We start from the raw sequence: 20,054 nt of genomic DNA on the forward strand, positions 1-20,054 counted from the left end.
GATTTAAAGTTTTCCTTATGAATGATTTAAACATTTTCTTATTATTGAATGATCTAAAGCTGAACTAAGTATAAGAAGTTATACTATGTGGACATTAAATCCTCTATTTAATTAAGATTTGCAAATCACTTACAAAGTAAAATATATTTATTCTATACGTTTGTGGATGATGACAATATGAAAAGTTATAAAAAGAAATAGAAAGTAATATTAATTTCTACATAAAAATACATATAATCGGTAAAAGAATCTAAAATTCTTGTGGTGGGGGGGGGGGGTTGGCCCCTGTCCCCTGCTAGTTATGCTCCATGTAATGTCTTACTTATCAGAAATAAGTTTATACTCATGAAATTAACATATGCACTGTCCGTCGAGGCCCGAGGATCACCAAATTTTCTACAAATATTTTTGGAAATTTTACCGCATATATTTCTATGTGTGTTAAAAATATCAAAATTACCTATAAACTACATAATTTTTCAGCAAAATCCGTAGGGAATTCTGCTATGGACCGACATGATCGATCATGGTCGTGAGCCTGAAGTTTGGACCAAATGGATTTGAATCACAAACAAAGTAACATATAACATATTCACTTATACAGTCAACGGACCTGAATAGGGGTGGGAATAGGCCAGACCGTTCGTAGGGGCCTATGGCCTAACCTACTACATGCCCAGGTTAGACCAGGCCAAATTGGTAAATAGGTAAGGCTTAGGCTTTTTGAAAAGCCTATTTTGTTAAGAAGGCCAGACTCAGACCATTCAATAAGCCTTGTAAGCCTTACAGGCTAGCCTATTTAAGTAAATATGATTAGTATATTTTCTAATACATTGTAAATATGATTAGTATAAATATATTTTACCATTGATGATGTCTATATATTAGAAATTTGTCATACAAAAAAATAAACTTATTGACATTTTTATATATTTAAGCAAATTGACTTATATAATGATTCAAAGCTGTAAGTCTATATATATGACATATCTAAATACCATAATATGAAGTGTGGTTTTAAATTGACTCTCCAACTCTAAGAAACTAACATAATCTCGTTTAGTTTCATCTATACCTAGTAAGTTATAATATTATGATTTCTTTACATATATATTTTTTAGCAAACTTAAAACTCTTGTTGTGAAACAGGTTTTTAAATAGGATATCAGGCCAAGTCAGACTTTCGGGCAGGCCACAAAAAGGCTTTGAAAGGCCACAGGCCATGCTCAAGCCTAAAGATTTTTAAACAAGCTAGACCTATTTAAGCAAAGTCTACCTAAGCTCAGCTTATTCCCACCCCTAGACCTGAATACATGAATGAGAAGACGTATCTGAAGAATTCATATACTAACTAAGGAATGAACCCGGATCATAAACCCATGTAATTCACATATCGTTGGATGGTTGATGGAGGGTTTGCATAGGTCAAAATTGTTTTAACTGATATTGATCTTTGTAACTAGCATTATTAGGGGGCTAATTTACTTTGTGGACCCTTAATGGGCTAGGTTAGTTTATTACATGTATAAAATATTACTTTATTTAAATTTCTATTTCTTACAACCATTATAATAATTTCATCTATAGCAAATCGATCATGGAATATTTTCGGCCCAAAACTCACAAACGCAACGTTAAAGGCCCAATATTCATCACATATAAATTCTCCTCTAACCTGCAATTTCCAAAACCCTAATTACCCTCTCACTCACACAAACGAAGAAGAAGAAGAACGCGGCGGCGCGTGTGAGAGCGTGAGAGATGAAGACAATCCTCTCATCGGAAACCATGGACATCCCTGATGGTGTCACCATCAAGGTCCATGCCAAGGTGATCGAGGTCGAAGGACCACGCGGCAAGCTGGTGCGTGACTTCAAGCACCTCAACCTCGATTTCCAACTCATCACCGGTGAGGACGGGAAGAAGAAGCTCAGGGTGGAAGCGTGGTTCGGTACCCGGAAAACCTCCGCCGCCATCCGCACCGCGCTCAGCCATGTGGACAACCTCATCACTGGGGTTACCAAGGGGTATCGTTACAAGATGCGGTTTGTTTATGCCCATTTTCCCATCAATGCTAGCATTACCAATGACAACAAGGCAATCGAGATCAGGAACTTCCTTGGTGAAAAGAAGGTACATTTTTTGCAACCCACATTTTTTCTTCCTTTTCATTTTAATTTTTGATTCGTTTTTTTTATTTAATTATTTAGTCATTTATTGAATTGTTAGAACCCTTTGATTTGTTTGGAGGTGATTGCTTTGTGGCTGATTTGTAAATTGTTTTGATTGTGAATTGCCCTGTTTTGTTAGTTTTTGGGTTCTGCTTCTAGATTGCTAGTGGCACATTGTATCATGTTTTATTGTTTCAATTGATTTTGGGTTTTGTGTTATTTTATATATTATATATAGCTAAGGGGCACAAATGTTGAATTGATGTTGCTGTGGTTGTTGTCTTAAAAAATGAAGATGGTTAAGATTAGAGAGCATGATTATTTGGTACACTCACTTGTATTGATTGGTATTGGAAGGAAATGAAGTGTGTGTGAAAGCTAGATTAACTGATAATTTAACATTATATGGATAGTTAGTATTGGAAGCAAATGAGGTGTGTGAAAGCTAGATTAACTGATAATTTAATATTATATTGTTATTCAAGATTAGGTTCTCTCTCATTTGATGCTCCCTCGGCTTAATGAGTATACATTGATAGTGTAAGACTTACACAAACATCCTATTAAGATTGACTATTATCTTGTCATACCATGATGATTAATTTTAAAGGAGACCAAAATACTGAGATATGGATTGAATGTTAGTATAAAATTGTTTACATTGTTAGTATATGATGGAATTGATTGACATAATAACCTAAGTGCATGTTTGAAATATTCTACAACTGATTTTTAAGCATTAAAATCAATTCTGAAGCTTCTGTGAATTGGGTGTATCATAATTGATTGAAAAGCAAAGCTGATCCCTATATGTATTTTGTTGCCATATTCTTAGGTGAGGAAAGTGGACATGTTGGATGGTGTGAGTATTCTTCGATCAGAGAAGGTCAAGGATGAGCTGGTTTTGGATGGAAATGACATTGAGCTTGTGTCTCGATCTTGTGCACTCATTAATCAGGTCTGGAGTTCTCTTCCTATCTTAACACACACAATCACAGTCATTCCTTGTCCAATTTTACTCTTGCTAAGATTGTAATGGTATTTTTTCTAATTCCTTTCTTTTTTTATTTCAACAGAAGTGTCATGTTAAGAACAAAGATATCCGGAAGTTCCTTGATGGTATCTATGTTAGCGAGAAGGGAACAATAGTTGAAGAGTAGATGATTGAAGAATAGGATTTTGATATTAGTTTAGAGTCTTTCATATGCGTGGATTGATTACCTTGGAGACAAATTTTATCATCTTGTTGCGATCGAATTTACTATTTTTTATCATCAAAGTTATCTATGCTGTAAGATGTTATTTAAAATTTTTAATTTCTGAAACATGCGTTGTTATGGAATATTTTCTCTGTTTTGGTGTTACTTCACCATTTTGGCACTTCATCCAACATATTTCTGTTTTGCTGATACATGTCCACTATCCCCATTTCATTTTTAAAATTCATGCTCACGACTCTCGTGCCATAGGACATATCTGTGTCAACAAGTATATATTTGTGTGTCTACGATGAATTTTGTGGATGTTGTAGAGAGGTACTGATCTGGGATGGTCCCCGAACCCTAAACCTAAATCTGAATGAAATTAGTTTGATGAAATGTCACTTGTTACTTGATCATTGTTTTTGTATATGGATGACACTACTAGATGTAAGACCAATCCTGTTTTTTACTTCAACATACTTTTCCAAAATTTTCTTTTCATTTCCCCTTTTCATCTTCAATCACTTCTTTTTTCAACCCGCCCTTCCCTTACCTCTCTATCAAACTATGTCCTCAGTATATCACTTTAGAGCTTTAGTTTGATTCTGCTGAGTCACTTGTGTGGTTAGAGACAAGAATGTGAGAGTGGAATTAGAAAAATAATTGGGAGGCCATCTTGACATAGAAGTTCGATTTGGTTTCAGACAAAACGTAAGAGGAAATGTGAATATTGATTTCTCTATGTGAAAAGAATATTTTGATTGTGTTGCTTAGAAAGTTTTCAAGAGTCCAGTTTTTTTATTAATTAATACTTATTTTCATTTCATTTAATTTATGTTCGTGTGAATGGTCACTTTCGTCCTTAAAGTTACTGGCGTCGGGCATGTTAGTCCCTATTCTTCAAAAATGCCTCCCGTAGTCCCTAATGTTTGCAAACGTCAATCACGTTGGTCCCTGGGTTGGCTTCCGTTAGTAAACGTTAACGGGAATGATGATTTGACACGTTATATGCCTCGGTGGACCTGCCACGTGGATTTAAGCACTTGTATTTTCTTTTCCATTTAAATTTAGAAATTTCCACATCATTAAAACTAAAATAACTAATTAAAATACAATATAAACAAAAACTCTTTTGATTTATCTCTTTATTCTTCATCTTCCTTATTTGTTCTTCATCCCATCATCTTCATCTTCATCATCTTCCAGATCTACCACATGAAGAATAAAAGATGAAAAAAAATTGAAGCTTTCTTAAACTCATATAGCCTCTCCTCTACACGCAAAATCATCGGCCACAACCCCAAACCCATCCCTTCAACACCTTGTTCTATCCCTTACCAGCCACCATCCCAACCCTAAACTAAGTTCTGGGTCTCGAACGGGGAGACATCCATGTTGTGGGAGAAGCAAATCTTCCAGATGCAGAATTTAATGATAGGGAGATTAACAGAGGAAAAAGTTTTCAACTCCAATCCCTCCAACTTGGATGTCTGGGTTCAAAGCTATGACCATCAACGAGTTCTGGGTCTCAATCTAGGTTCAAATCGATCTCTGAGCTCGGATCAATAGGCTAATTGCGAGATGAAGGAGGGAAATCTGATTCTGGGTTTGAAGTTCCTCATCCCCTCTCTCTCTCTCTCGATCTCTTTTTTGGGTTGGGAATCATGGGTTTTCTCTGTTTTCATTTTTTTGGATGTGCTTGCAGAAGATGATAAAGATGGAGGATCTTATGAGGGAGATTATGCAAAGGTGTGATGAAGTTATGAAAAGTGAGGAAGAAGGAGATGAACAGGGTGCAGTTGCTGAAATTGACAAAGTCCTATCTCATGTATGGAATTTGAATGGTTAAGTCTTCATCTTGGACCTTTAATTGGCTTGTGGTCCTTGATTAGTGATTTATGTCCCGTGGTACTATATCTGGTTGGAGAAAGCGTGAGATTTTTTGCTGCAGGGTGTGTTTGGGATTCTAATGCTACAACTTTTAGCAGTAAATGGTTGGAAGGTTCATGAGGGGTTCTATCTTGCCTTGGTTCTGTTTATTCTGTTTTCCCCTCCCCTGCTACTTGTTATTGTGTGCTCTTGTATCTCTTTTTCTTTTTCTTTTTCTCTTGTTGTTTGTTACATGGATGGCACCCATTGTGCCTTATTATTAATAATATAATGGCTTATCAAAAAAAAAATTCTTGTTGGGTGGATTTCATTGCTTGCAAGGTGTCCAAGCTTGAAGTTTCGGTGCTGGGTTGGCTTTATCATGGAATTGTGTATTGGCTTGGTGGGTTGTCTTTTTGTGACTTTTGTTTTGGCTTGTTCTTGTTTTTGCTGGGTAGGGAATTGTCTTTGTTGCTGTATTTCTGCAGTTTTATCTCTTTTGTATTTTTGTTTAGTCTTTGAGGTAGAAATGTTTCTGGAATTGATTGTTTTTGGGTAAGATGATGAGGAGGAAGAAAATGATGAAGAGATTGAAGATTTTCTGATTTTGGGCTAGGACTAAATTGAAGTTTTTAAGTTTTCCAAAAATTTCCCAATATTTAAATCCATGTGGAAATTCCACTAGGACACATAACGTGCCAAATCACCATTCCCGTTAACGTTTACTAACGGAAGCCAACCCAGGGACCAACGTGATCGACATTTGCAAACATTAGGGACTACGGGAGGCATTTCTGAGGAATAGGGACTAATATGCCCGACGTTAATAACTTTAGGGACGAAAGTGATCATTCACCCATTTATGTTCAATAAATGTCATTTGGTCTTTATTTTGAAAAATATTACATGTTTGTTTTTCTTTTATCGTATACATTATCCAACATGCAAAATAAAGCCGACTTATGGTTTTGATATCAATTGAAAAGTAACGATTGACCAAAAACATTTTAAAAAGCAACTCCTGTTGACCAAAAAAAATTTAAAATAACTCCAGTCTCCAGAATTAGTAGTTAAGGTATACCTAAAAAATAACAAAATCAGAAGTAAAAGACAGTTTGAACAAATTATGTTGTGAAGTTACGTGGAAAATTGTTTAAAAAGAAAGCTTATACAAAGTAAAAACTACTTTAACATGGCATCTATTTTAACATTTCAAAATAACATAAAAATTGATATTGTTTATTTTTTTTTGGAAGTAGGAAAATTAAACAACAAAACTAAAGCTCGCCTAAATCCTTAGCCAACAAAGGCACCACCAAGGAAGGGGGATCATCAAGGTCAATAACAACGCACTGCAAAAGAACTCCCATTCCGGCCAGACAGTCCAGGCTCATTGGCCTCACGAGGAATATGGCGAATGCAAACATCCCAATCCCTTGCAAGGAGAAGGTGAATATCCATAAGAGCACTCCCATACATGTGAAAACTGAATCTATCCTTACCCAAAGCAGTAATAAGATCAAGACAATCCACACCACAAACAACTTTCTTCCAATTTTTTCTCCAAAGGAACTTCAACCCCAAGAGCAAAGCTTGAGTTTCAGCGAACAACGAATAAAAATAACTTATTCAATGGCTTCTAAAATTCCAAAAATAATTTTTCAATTATAAAAATTAAGGCAAACATAACGAACATTTATTTTGTTATAATCACTTTTTCAATAAAGGTTTTTGAACATAAATCAATTTACAGTAAGATTTACTTTTAATTAATCTTTAGTTTTTTCGATGAATAATCAATTAGTTTGCAGTATTCTATTCAAAATTAAACATATAAACTTTAATCCAGTCACGTAATAGCTCTCTTTACTTTTTCTTGAATTATATTTGCTATATTAATCACGTACCACAAAACAATGATTGGTTGGCTGCTTCACATCACATTCATAGATCTCGACAGGATTTGAATGTTGATGCAGAAGATTCCTTAGAAACGTGTTAGTAGATCTTAGTTTATATCTGATGCTGATTTTCTTTATGAAAATTAATTCTCACTCCAGATCCATTTGGACTAGAGATAAGAATATAAGAGAGACAAATCAGACATAATGTAACAAAATCAGAAAAGGGGAGACAGTAAAATAAAATGAGCGAATTATGATTGGGGGAAAAAGTAAGTTTGATGTGTCAAAATCTATTTCTTTTAGTTTACATTTTGTTAAGATGCCAGAGATATCACCAAAGTAAATTTTTATAAAAGGTAGGGCAACTCCACTTTAAATTTTGTGGTAGAGTTAGATATAATATAAATTCTAAGATGATATCATACATAGTATATCATAGATTTATTTATTGGGGACCACTTAAACATGAGTCACCCGTAAATGTTCATCGCTTCAAATTTTACGTTCTAGATGTTTAGCCCTAGACATGTAGGGATGTTAAGGTCCGACATTAACTAAATGTGCGGTCAAATAAGTTAGCTCAAGGGGTAAAAGTTAAGAGACATAAGGGTTGAGTGAGATGAAGGGTGAAGAGTCCAAGGTTTGAACCCTGAAGAGAGACTAATTTACTAACAACTAACATTTGCATATAAAAGAAAGTTATTGTTCCGGCCGGCTTCTGAGCTACCTGGTTTGAAGATATCTCACCAACCAAAAAGCATATACCAAAGCATTTGCCATAAGGCCGGACTGAACGACTCGAGAAGAAGCATCTCGCCCCGCTAATGTCTACTTGGTCACTTGAAGTCTGAGACACATCAAACTAAGGGAAGGCGGCCAAAGATCATCTGTTTGCTCGGAAGCCCAGCTTAAAGGTTCTCCCTCACACTAACAGACACAATTGTCATGAGTTTCAAGCCTATAATCAGTTCTATCGTTCCTTTAGACATGAGTTCTAACTGAGTCTCTGAAATACTCTCCCAACACTTGCACTAAGCATCAAAGTATTTTTTGGAGGTGGAACCTGGAAGGTGATCTCATGGACAACAACCACTTCAAACCACAGTGATTCTCTATTACGGTATGGAGAGATTTCTCCCAAATTCTCATGTCCGAACACTTATTATAAAAGATAAAGTAACTCTCAAAACTAGCTTTTGGAGTAAAGTGAAATCTAGCTCAAATTTTAATTTTAAGAATTTTGGATTAGGATTTAGGATAATGTATGAAAATCAAACATACTAGTTTTTTAATTAAAAATAATAGTGTAGTTGAGAAACTATTGATTAAGCCAAAATTGTTATTATCTAAAAAATATTTTTTAATAATATATCAATAAAAACAAATAAAGGAAAAATATCAAGAATTTCAAACCATTCACAGTTGCGTGCACTAACAGGTTGGCTCCAAAACTGCTACCTCCCAAACTAAAACGTGAGTGGCCCAGGAATTTTCAGGAACCAATTTTGCACCTCATACATATGACTCCTCTGTCACACTCCACATAGAAGGTTATCTATTGTTTTGTTCCTATTATTATTATTTTTTGCTTGCTTATTGCCCCAACATGAATGAAGTAACCATGACTCAAGTTGATTGCCTGAATCTTTTTCACCCCTCCAAATAATTTACATCAGATAATTTCAAGTGCCCTTTGGTTTTTAAATTGAGTCCAATTCATTGTTTAGTCAGATTTGCATGATAGTTGGTTAGTTCAAGTGGTGTATGCCTAATTCTTCTTAACCAAATCTTAAATTTGATACTAAGGTATGAAAAAAGAAACTTGTTGGAAAGAACTTGCATCATCGGGATGTGGATGTTCATGACTCAAGTAAGATTGTCTAAGATACTTATAATAAGACAAAAAAAATTACATAAAGTATTTGTACCTAATTCACCATGTTTCTAGCCTTATCTGTATTATTAGTTCGGGTACAAATCATATCATCTTGCTGAATGATTGAACTTTTCTCTAATTTCTCTCATGCAATGGCTTCCTTGTTTCATGTCTTTCTCATGTTTTGCATGTTCAATGTTCTAGCCTCCATAGGAACATACCCAGTTACAGTTAATTCAGCTAGTGATGTTCCAATAAATGTTACAAAACACTTTTACTTCCCTGATTTCAGCCTCAACAACAACCCCAGATTAGAACATGATGTGAAGCTCCTAGGTAGTGCCAAGCTCTCAGATCAAAAGGGTGCTCTTCAAATCCCCCATGAATCTCAAGAAACCGACTTGAAACATCTAGCAGGTAGAGGTTTATATTCCTTCCCAATTCGCTTGCTAGATCCCAGTACCAAGACCCCAGCTTCCTTTGAAACCACTTTTGCTTTTCAGCTGCATAATTCCACAACCTCAGTGAGTGGCGGCGGCAGCGGCGGTGGTGGTGTTGGTGGTGCTGCTGCTGCTGATGTTGGTGGTGGTGGTAGTGGCCTCACCTTCATGATAGTCCAAGATGAGTTCACTGTGGGAAGGTCAGGGCCATGGCTTGGCATGCTCAATGATGCTTGTGAAAATGCTTACAAGGCAGTGGCCGTGGAATTTGACACAAGAATGAGCCCAGAGTTTGGAGATCCAAATGACAATCATGTTGGTGTCAACTTAGGTAGCATCATATCTACCAAAATCATCAATGTTTCTGAATTTGGAGTGTCCCTTAAGGATGGTTTTGTTCACCATGCTTGGATATCCTATGATGGTCCTCAGAGGAGAATGGAAATTCATCTTGGACTACCCAACCAAGAACTCAAACCTTCCAAGCCAATCTTCTCAGAAACGTTGGATCTCTCTCCTTATCTCAATGAGTACATGTTTGTGGGGTTCTCAGCTTCCACAGGTAACCACACCCAAATCCACAACATACTCTCTTGGAACTTCACTTCCACTAGCCAAGCCGTTCTTCATTTCCCTTCATCAGAAACCTGCCAGGGTAAGATCATGCTTGAGAATACTACAGAAACAACAGCTACCAAGAAGTCTAGTAAGAATGAAATTCCAAGAAGCTTTTTGATCTTTATGGCTGCAGTGGCTTCAGCTGTGGTTGTTCTCATTGGTTTTTACTTTATCAGTAAACTCAGAAGAAATGCTGCCAAATCAAACACTTCAATTGAGGCAGCGATTCACAGACCAAGACCTCCCAACAAGCCGCGCCGCTTCACTTTCTCTCAACTATCCTCTTCAACAAGATCATACAGTGAGATTGAGTTGCTAGGTAGTGATTCTAGAGGAGTGTACTACAGAGGAAAGCTTCCTAATGGAAGCCAAGTAGCTGTGAAAAGGTTCTCAACTCAGTTTCTCAACACTCATGGATCCGATAGGAGACGTTTGTTGAAGGAGATCAAAGCGATTAGCCATGCTCGCCACCCGAATTTGCTTCCTGTGAGAGGGTGGTGTCAAGACAACAATGAAATCATGGTGGTCTATGACTTTGTCCCGAATGGAAGCTTAGATAAGTGGCTCTTTGGTGCTGGTGTTCTTCCATGGACTAGAAGGTTCAAAGTTGTAAAAGATGTTGCGGATGGATTAAGCTTCCTCCATGCTAAGCAACTAGCCCACAAGAACTTGAAATGTAGCAGTGTGTTTCTGGATGTAAGTTTCAGATCTGTTTTAGGAGATTTTGGGTTTGTGCTAGTTGGGGCAGAATCAAAACAGTTTGAGGCAATAGTGTCTCTAGGTGCTGATGTGTTTGAGTTTGGTGTGCTTGTGTTGGAAGTGGTAGCTGGAAGACCAAGGGTGGAGATTGATGAGGGAAAACCAGAAGAGAAAAACTTGTTGGATTTTGCTTGGAACTTGCATGAGACTAATGAGAAAGTGAAGCTGGTAGATAGGAGAATGGGATCATTGATCAACTTGGAGCATGCGATTCGTGTTCTCGAAATCGGGTTGCTTTGCACTCTGAATGAGAACAAAGGGAGGCCCTCTATGGAGCAAGTGGTGGAATTTCTTCTTCACATGGACAAGCCTATTCCTGATCTTCCGAGAACTCGCCCTGTTACCTTGTTTCCTTACAATAGTGCCAACACTGGACTTTGCAACACATACTCTTGCACTTTCAAGTGAACCCATGGTGTTAATCAGAGATGGTTATGAAAGCAAGTTATTTATAAATGTGGAAGGGGTCATTATTAAGCCCAAATGCAGCAAATGTTTAGTGTGCTTGTGAAGATGCTTGATAAATATTGTATCATTCTTGCTGGGAGTATTGTGAATATGGACTCTGCAGGAGATAGGGGTGATCATGTTTTCATGTTCAGTATGCTTATGTTTGGAAAGAGTCAGAATCGATTCTGGAGGAAGTTTTGGTAAGTAACTTCTGGTTGACTGAATTGATTTCGAGAAAAAATTACTTGATTCAAACATTCTATTACCATTTCTTTTGAAGGTTCACAGCCTAGGTGGTGTATTTGAGCCTTCTTGTTATGTGGTGGGTGAAAATTGGTTATGATTATTGTTATGAAGGGGACAATAGAATCAGTTTTCTTGTGTTATTATTATCCTAGTGGAATAATAAAGGGTACCAATTGGAATCCCACAACTTGGGAATGGTAAAGGCATGATTAGTTAATAAAGTAGCAATATAAGGTTCTATTAAATAAAGCAAAGATCAATGTTATCAGACTGAGTGCATATTCTTTTATTTTTGCCCCTAAAGTTCTTCTCTCCTAGACTATTACTCCTATCATTTATGTTTGTGTTCTGAGCTCAAAGTTGTCCAGACTATCATTCTATAGAGTAGTTAATCATTCAATCACGCCCATACTTATATAGCAACATAGCATCTGGTTTCAAGTCAAATAGAAGGAATAATATCACATGGGTTGTTTATAGAAAGTCCCAGACAATATATTAGCTTTTGGAAGTTTTTTTTGGTAAATATTAATTTACTTGACAGAATTGATTTGAACTCTGAAGAAAGTAACATTTTATAAAATCCTTGTTGACACAGTAAAATAATTTATGCTGAACTTAAAAAGATTGATGACTTTCATTTGTGGATATTGTTATCATGTGAAAATGTTAGATGGGGTAAAAATATATAAAACATTTTTCAATGTCAAGCATTAATTTAGTTGCAACATATTAAAGTTTTTTTGGGATTAAAAAATAAATGAATAAATAAAAAAATTCAAATAAAATTGCAATTTATAAATTATTAATATTTAATTTTTTTGTCAAACTAAGTGACAATAATTGTTAGGAAAATAATACTATCTACATTTTTAAAGTTTTAACTAAATTGAATTTTGGCGTCAAACATTTTTCTTTTTATTTCAATTTCATGGTTGATGTGTTTCTATAAAGTTAATAAAATTTATGATTTTTTATAACTTTTCTCCTCCCTTGTCTCTTAAGGGACTTGACTTGGTAATAATGAGAAAAAAAAAATCATTCAAAAAAAAAAGAGAAAAAATCAAAGTTTGGAGAAGGGCTTATGTTTAAGACACTATATTTAAAATATTCTTTTGTTATTAATTTTATTTTAGGCCTACTTAATTATCTCGAACTTAGATCAGTTGTTCAAGGGTGTTAGATGGATCTCCAAGTATTAGACACCCCTAATTTTGTTAATTTCTTATAAAATAGATTAATAAAAAAATTGTCTTGAAATATTCTGTGTTTTAGCAAGAAGTTTTGTTTGTTGAGTAAGATTTCGGATTCGGATCTTCTTAAGAAATCTTCATTCAAGGCATGCTTGAGAAATCCATGAAACAAAGTCTCACTTTGAGCATGGTTAAGAAATAATCATACATGTGCAAGAAGTGGTCTTGCAAGAAGTGGTCTTCCAGTTCTGGCAAACTGCATTCCCAACTCCAACTTCTGGTACCTCTTCTAGGAACTCATGGCCCCTCTCACCTCATATGGTTAATTCTAGATATCTCCTCAGGTCAAGATTTCAATTCTTTAGGTGTTGGAGGATGACATGTTACATGATGTTTCATGTTAAAATAAATGTTACCACCCCCACATCCAACTCTCTAGCTGTGTCCTTGTAGGAACTAACAACATTTACTCATTCAGTACTAACTTATGCATCAATTGAGGAGAGGAAGAGTGTCTTGATCTTAGTAGCATCAGAAGGTGCAACAATGGATCAAGTGAGCAAGGTTCGAGGTCAATTATATGTTGCTATATCAATTCCAAATATACAATGATGATATTGATTATCTAGCGAGGCTTTGATTTCTGCTGAGCAAGATGGTGCCAACCCTTTAATTGACCTTAACCATTGACATGCCATATTTAAAAGAATCATACATAGCATTGAGTCTCAAGTTTAAATTTTTTACATACTTGTAGAAGCTCTGTCACTCAATATGGGTTCTAAATAACTCGAACAAAATTATCTCTCGTGAGAATATTATATAAACTTTTACGCTCAAAGGATGTGTCCACATAATCATTCACAATTAACTCAGTTTTGATAACCACAAATCAAAAGTCAGACTGATCTTACAAGCTTGGCAGGTTGATACAAATTTAAATGATGAACAAATAAGAAATCCATAATTGCTTAACCAAGTGTATGCAAGCTTCGTTAGGTAAAGGAAATGGAGACAATATACATCAAACATGACTTGGCTCCTCTAAATTGACAGAAGAGCTTTAGGGAATAAAATAAGCAATCACAAATGATTGAGATTTAAAGAACATCAGAGGGAATACATGTGCAAGTAAAGCCAAATCTCATTAAATAATACTGTGGAGTGTGGACAGGGAAATCTTTAACCACTCAATGTCCCTGCAGATAGCTGCACTTGGTTTGGTTGAATAAGAAAATGTAAGATAAGAGAGACACTTTCACCCACAAATGCTTGTCCCCACAATTACCCCCAACTCAAGAAATTATTCCAAGTTCAGCCATTCTACCAATGTAATTTTCTATTAATCATCACATATGTCATATCCATGTCTTTCTTCAGCTAGGAATGACAAATATAAAGTATGCAACACACAGCAAGAAACTTGGCCAGAAAAATAGGATGGTGTTTGAACACTACATCATCCATCATCCAAGGAACCAAAGACACAGGTTGCAGGAAATTGTAAACTACACCACACCCACATAATCAAACAAGAAAGGTGTGAATTGACAATATCAAGGCTCATAGTTCAACGAAAGCGATGTAATGAGTAAATAATAGCAGGCCCTGAATGACAATAATAAAGGTCCAGAAATCAGAATTGAAATAATAGCAAGTTTTGAATAATTCCAAGTATTAACACTGAAGGATTGGAAACAATTAAATAATAGCAGGCCAGATAAAAACATCTATATCTTGGAGACAATTCCAAGTATTAACCCTGAAGGATTGAAGAAACAAGTTTTGATCTTATCAAAACGAACGCGATGCATGTAAATCGAAGTCCAAATTAAAACGCATAGCAGAATTCTTCATTAGCTAAGACTATCAACCAACAACAACAAATGTAGCAGAAATTTCCACACAACAAAGCAAAATTCTGCAGAGTAACAATACCAATATGAAAACATTACACAGATAGATAATAAAAGAATGGCTATATCATCAATTAACAATAGAAAAAGAATCAACATGTTCAAATTCCCGAGTATAACAGATGAACCATGAATCAACATACCCCATCACCACAATTCTCAAAAGAAAGAAAGAAAAAAAGATCATGTACACATACATCATCATGGTACAAATAAATCAACATCTCCTCATACATACAGAATCCTAAAAAAGCCCGAACAAAACGGAGAACCCTAACACAATGAGCCACACAATGTGAACCAAAAGCAATGCTTGACCAGGTAAAGGCGCGGTTCCCCCATTCCCCACTTCACAGAACCCCAATTTCGCAACCTTCGCACCGGCGCACGCGGCTTCAGCGCAGCCACACCAGTACGTCACGCCATCAGCGCCGCACACCGGGTCCGTTCTGAAGCACTTCGCCGGGCAAGAAGACGGCGTCGTTAAAGGGCAGAGGCTCTGCTCCTCGCCGGCGGTGAACGACGGCAATTGGAGGACCGAGGGTTCTTCGAGCTCGGCGGTGGATACGGCGGGGAAGATGATGATGCAGAGAGCGAAGACGGCGAGGAAGCGAAGATCGGAGAACTTCGCCATGATTTGGTTGCCGGAGATGCGAGCTACGGTGGCTCGCCGGCGGTGAATGACGGCAATTGGAGGACCCAGAGGGGGAAAGTTTGAGGATTTGGAAGAGAATTGAGATGGGTATTGGAAGAGAGAATTGGGAATTTTGAAATTGGATTGAACCCTAATTGACGAAATTGAGGGTTTTCTATTTCTGAGAGTTTGAGAGAGGAAAGAGGGAATGAAGAGAATCTTCTTGGCCGATGAAGTAGGCCAACTGTCTTTTCTTTTTCAACTAACTTTATATAAAACCAAAATAATAAATAAGGAACGTGGTGCGAGAGATTAGTCTCGGCTCGTCTATCGACTACCTTAGTCGAATACCAAAAAGTAAAGCAGGTAAGGAGAAATGCGGTCTGGTCATTTTACTTTCTAAACAAATTAATTTTTATTTTTACTTCTATAGGCTTGTTTGGTTGCAGTTTTGTTTTCAGTTTTTTAAAACAATTTTCGGAAACAATTTTTAAAAACTGTTTTTGGAAGAAGAAAACATGTCGTTGAATGACATGTTTTCCAACATTTATAAAACTGATATCTGAAAACTTAAAACAGAAATTGAAAACATTTTTTAACTGTTTTAATTTTTTAGTTTTAAAAACTAAAAAATGAGAACTATTTTCAAAAACTGTTTTTGAAAATAGGTTCTACCAAACAGGTTTTCAGTTTTTAAAAACTGAAAATTGTTTTGAAAACATGAAACAAACCGGCCCTAAATCATTGTTTTTTGTGTGTTTAATTACAATTGCAAAGTGTTTATATAGAGCTTGTTGATCCTCTTGATGATTGTAGTTTGGTGTTTATTTTTCCTAATCACTAAAAAAATTGTTTTCGCTACATCAGAAAGATAAAGTGCACACACCAGAAATTGATCCCTGGACCTCCCCTACCCTACCTATATGTCCCCAACTCTTACCACCTGAACTTTCCTACGGGTATTAAAAAATCACTAAAATTGATACCCAACTCTCCTAATATTTCAATCACTAAAATTTTTTTTTTTAAAGGAATGACACATTTTCTAACTTTATTGAACAAATTTTGATTAACCTTAATATCTAAAAATCTCATTTTATTGGTCCTTTGGATCGGTTTCTCCACTATAAGATTCTAAAACCAAAGTCTTCATATTATCAGGAATGGCGACACTCTCCACCTCCGCCGAGAAAGAACGAAATTCAGCAACTGTCTCCGCTTCACGAACATTGTCATCCTGCTGCTCTTGGCGAAAGAAATCGAGTTGCGCTTGCAAATGCTCGTTTCGCTGCTGTATATCGCTTATGTTGCGCATAACCTCCCATCATTCACCCTGAGTAACCGTTATCTGAGGCGACGACGCCGGTGAGGCTGAATGGTCTGGAGTTCGCGGTAGCGAAGGTGACAGTAGCGAAGATGGTGGAGGCGATGGTGAAGAATGTCACGACCCGAAATCCTAAGTCGTGACCAGCGCACAGACTAACACCCTAGTCTGGCAAGCCTGATTCTCACAAAAATCATTTTCCAAACTATTCTCTAAAGTTACATATGTTTCTCTATATTTATAAAAATAAATATACAAGATCTCAACTGTATTACCAATATCTCAAATGACAAAACCTGTCAAATAATGATCTCCATTTTCATACTTCCATTAAAAGGAAATTTTCAATTTTAGCACTCAAGTGCAGCTTTTACAATAAAACAATAAATAACAATCTCAAATCTAAATCCTCCTAAGACTCCCTATAGCTGCAGATAACTAGAATCAAATGAAAGACATCAATCGAGCCACCAACCAAAGGAGGCCTACCAATAAGATAAGTTGAACGATCTGAATCTGACACCAGCTTACTACTTAGTTTCCTGTGGATGGAAATAAGAATGGGGTAAGTCACAAAGACTTAGTGAGGATTTAACAACCACCATGAACAGGAAAGGGGAAACATATGAAGCACGAGTTTTTCACTATCAATTCAGAATGGATAAAATATATAATATTAATAAAATTAATAAGAATCATTTCAAATAAGAGATGATCAAACTGCCAAGTTTATAAATAACTGTTTCAATGAAACTGAATAAAAATCATGTCAGTCATATGGAAGCATTTAAAAATCAGAAATATAATTTAATAGGGTCACACATGTGAACCGTGAGGCGGCTCCATCTCGTTGATAACCCTCTCCTCCTAAGGGATGGCCTATCCGATAGGGGCGGCTCCATCTAACGGATAACCCTTTCCTCTCTCGTATCACATGTCGAATCGTATCATCAGGGGAAGCTACATCTCGTTGATAGCCCTCTCCGTGCACTGGCGGCTCCATCTAACGGATAGCCCTCTCCTCCCGAAATCAATCTAGCTAGGTGCACCTAGGCCGTTACCTCCGTTAACGGCTACGGGGTTCTATCAAGGATCCCCAAAACCGTTTTCTCAAACCAGTTCAAGTCTCGTCAAAAGTCTCATAATCAACTTTCCAAGTTCACAATCTCAGTTTCACATAATTTCCAAAATCAAAGCAATATAAATTTCTTTCTCATGTCAGTTCATAATCAGAATCAAATAGACTTCATAAAACTAGCTTTCAGATAATTCACGAACTGTAAAACATGTTTCCCCAATTTAATTAATATGCAATATGCTAAAGTAATCAAATCATCAGTTATATAATTATTAAAAATACGCCACAGTGATTGGAAAATCACTCACTTGAATTAGCCACTATAATGAATCAAGTGGATTGCTCCCAACAACCTCATAATATCCGAAAGACCTAGTAGCAGAAAACCTTTGAAAGATCAACTCCAAATATATCCATTTGCATCTTTCTTGTTTCCTCATCTACAGCTAATCATAATCAAAATAAAATAGATTTCACGTTTTGTTCATGAGCAAGAGCACAGCGAGCTAAAAGCACCATGATTCATGGCCTCACAATCATAAAGTGACAACACACAAGTATAGAGTGCACCTGGCTTTGTATCCCTCCATGCGCAGCAACAATATGGTTTGAGCAGCTATATGTTCTAGACATTTCAAGGCAACAATTCCTCACCAAATCATACGAAACAATGCTCAATTGCTCACTAAATCAAGGGAAATTGCGAGCCACATCAGATCTTTGCGCCAAGGAACTTCTTCATCTAAGACATACCTCCCAACTACGGCGTGGCGCATGCATCATCTTCGTCATGCTTGGGTGCTACAGTCGCAACAACCCCTTGAATGTGTTGGTGACACAACTATGGAAGGATGGAGATTGGAGTGGGTCAAGGGAACACAGTTTTGCTGATAGTGAAGACGTGATGTGCGGGGAGATCGTAACATGCGTGGGGGAGATTGAAGGGGATGTTAGGTTTTTTTTTTGTTTTTGCAATTGACAATGGTAATTGGGGTGTGGGGCTGCAACGTGGGTTAGGGTAAGCTAGGTTTAGTGAATCCTTTTTTTTTCTCTTCCAATTTTCTAATAATAATATAACTAGAAATTAAACCCGTGCAACTCGTTTTTAATTTGTATTTTTTAATTGTAAATTTAAATTTGCAGAAAGGTAAGAAAGCTATTATTTAGAAGAATATTTAGAATATATGTATATAATTGAGTTATGATATTCTCACACTTTCTTTCTCTAATAAGGGAAAAAATGATCAAACAGGTAGATTTCTTTTTTTTTTTTGCTTCATCGGAAGAAAAAATAGGTAGATTTCTATTGAGATTGAAATGAGAGTAGTTTTTTTTATATAAAAGAAATTTAATTACTTAATTAGATTAGTATTGAAATGAACGTGGTAGTCTACTATTTTTTTTCTAATATTGATTTAGTCGTTGCAATGATGTTATCAGTTGTGCTAATTTTTTTTTATCAAGATTGATGTGGTTGTTTACCATTGCTGGTGGCATAAAAGTTCTTTTAAAATCACTTTCACGAACATAAAAATAGATTCTATCTAACTGCAGGATGGACGTCATTTGTTCCCTTTGAATGATTAAGTTGCTATTTTTTTTCCATAATATGACAATATTGAGGAGTGAAAGATTCCTATTTCTTATCAAGAATATAGTGAGTGCTATATTTTACACCTATCTTTCTAGTGCAGTATATAAATTTATGTGGCTCACACTTTGTTACTGATTTGTGTCATATAAATATATAAATGATGATATATTTGTATGATTTCAATTGAATGAGAAGAATTGTTTAGTAAATTACCATATATGTGAAACTCATAGTTTTATTTTCCAATCATCTGCAACGGGGATATATCACTAAGTAATGTGTGTTTCTTGTTGTTGTTGATGATCTTTCTCCTGCAATAAAGAAATAAGAATGAGTAATTTAAAAAAGCAATTTTGAAATTAACTAAAATAATTAAAAATGACATACTTGTTGAAGTAGTTAGAGACAATTGTCATTTTTTTCTCACCAGCAGCTGAAGTCCAAGAAATATGAATAATTTGATTTTGTGAGTGATTTCACTGGTTTGTTTATATAGAGATATAATAGATGCATGGTTCAATATAATACATTTCATTTTTTATTTATTTAATGTAGATAGTTGAATAGCCTCCTGACATTAACAATTTTATTCACTTTTTGACACTGGTATTGCCATCATGCTACTATTTTTAATTTAATGTTAGTTTTTCTTCGGAGTTACTATGTTAAGGAATTCTAAGAGTTTGTGAGTTTAAGAAAAATAGACATATATTCGTGTAGAAAATTGGACAGCAAACTAAGACCATTGCATATCAAGATTAATTTTGGCGGAAGTATGCT

The 20,054-nt window shown here is 35.9% G+C and overlaps 3 protein-coding genes and 1 long non-coding RNA gene across 4 annotated transcripts; 2 read left to right on the forward strand and 2 right to left on the reverse strand.

Annotated features, from left to right (window-relative positions):
* Positions 1 to 1,677: 1,677 nt before the first annotated feature.
* On the forward strand, positions 1,678 to 3,535 carry LOC130734054 (60S ribosomal protein L9-like). The gene is made up of 3 exons (XM_057586349.1): positions 1,678 to 2,133; positions 3,007 to 3,129; positions 3,248 to 3,535. Exons 1-3 carry the CDS (start codon positions 1,762 to 1,764, stop codon positions 3,329 to 3,331), a joined length of 579 nt encoding a protein of 192 aa, XP_057442332.1. The 5' UTR covers positions 1,678 to 1,761; the 3' UTR covers positions 3,332 to 3,535.
* Positions 3,536 to 9,104: 5,569 nt separating this feature from the next.
* LOC130734055 (L-type lectin-domain containing receptor kinase VIII.1-like) lies at positions 9,105 to 11,814 on the forward strand. Its single transcript, XM_057586350.1, has one exon. The coding sequence runs from the start codon at positions 9,142 to 9,144 to the stop codon at positions 11,245 to 11,247; it is 2,106 nt and encodes a 701-aa protein (XP_057442333.1). The 5' UTR covers positions 9,105 to 9,141; the 3' UTR covers positions 11,248 to 11,814.
* A 2,878-nt stretch (positions 11,815 to 14,692) lies between these two features.
* On the reverse strand, positions 14,693 to 15,523 carry LOC130734056 (uncharacterized). The gene has a single exon (XM_057586351.1). It carries the CDS (start codon positions 15,276 to 15,278, stop codon positions 14,889 to 14,891), a length of 390 nt encoding a protein of 129 aa, XP_057442334.1. The 5' UTR covers positions 15,279 to 15,523; the 3' UTR covers positions 14,693 to 14,888.
* Positions 15,524 to 16,506: 983 nt separating this feature from the next.
* LOC130731697 (uncharacterized) lies at positions 16,507 to 18,763 on the reverse strand. The gene is made up of 3 exons (XR_009016783.1): positions 18,251 to 18,763; positions 17,989 to 18,126; positions 16,507 to 17,144 (listed from the first exon to the last, which is right to left on the reverse strand). It is a non-coding gene; the product is annotated as an uncharacterized LOC130731697 (long non-coding RNA).
* Between the last annotated feature and the right edge of the window lie 1,291 nt (positions 18,764 to 20,054).

Source organism: Lotus japonicus, chromosome 1, assembly GCF_012489685.1.
Source record: "Lotus japonicus ecotype B-129 chromosome 1, LjGifu_v1.2".
Taxonomy (NCBI): Eukaryota; Viridiplantae; Streptophyta; class Magnoliopsida; order Fabales; family Fabaceae; genus Lotus; species Lotus japonicus.

What these genes read in the sequence shown, in the direction of transcription:
- LOC130734054 (XM_057586349.1), top strand. Translation starts at nt 1,762, where the DNA reads ATGAAGACAATCCTCTCATCGGAAACCATGGACATCCCTGATGGTGTC. An exon ending in ACTTCCTTGGTGAAAAGAAG is followed by an intron (nt 2,134 to 3,006) that starts GTACATTTTTTG and finishes CCATATTCTTAG; the next exon opens with GTGAGGAAAGTGGACATGTT. An exon ending in CTTGTGCACTCATTAATCAG is followed by an intron (nt 3,130 to 3,247) that starts GTCTGGAGTTCT and finishes TTATTTCAACAG; the next exon opens with AAGTGTCATGTTAAGAACAA.
- LOC130734056 (XM_057586351.1), bottom strand. Translation starts at nt 15,278, where the DNA reads ATGGCGAAGTTCTCCGATCTTCGCTTCCTCGCCGTCTTCGCTCTCTGC.
- LOC130734055 (XM_057586350.1), top strand. Translation starts at nt 9,142, where the DNA reads ATGATTGAACTTTTCTCTAATTTCTCTCATGCAATGGCTTCCTTGTTT.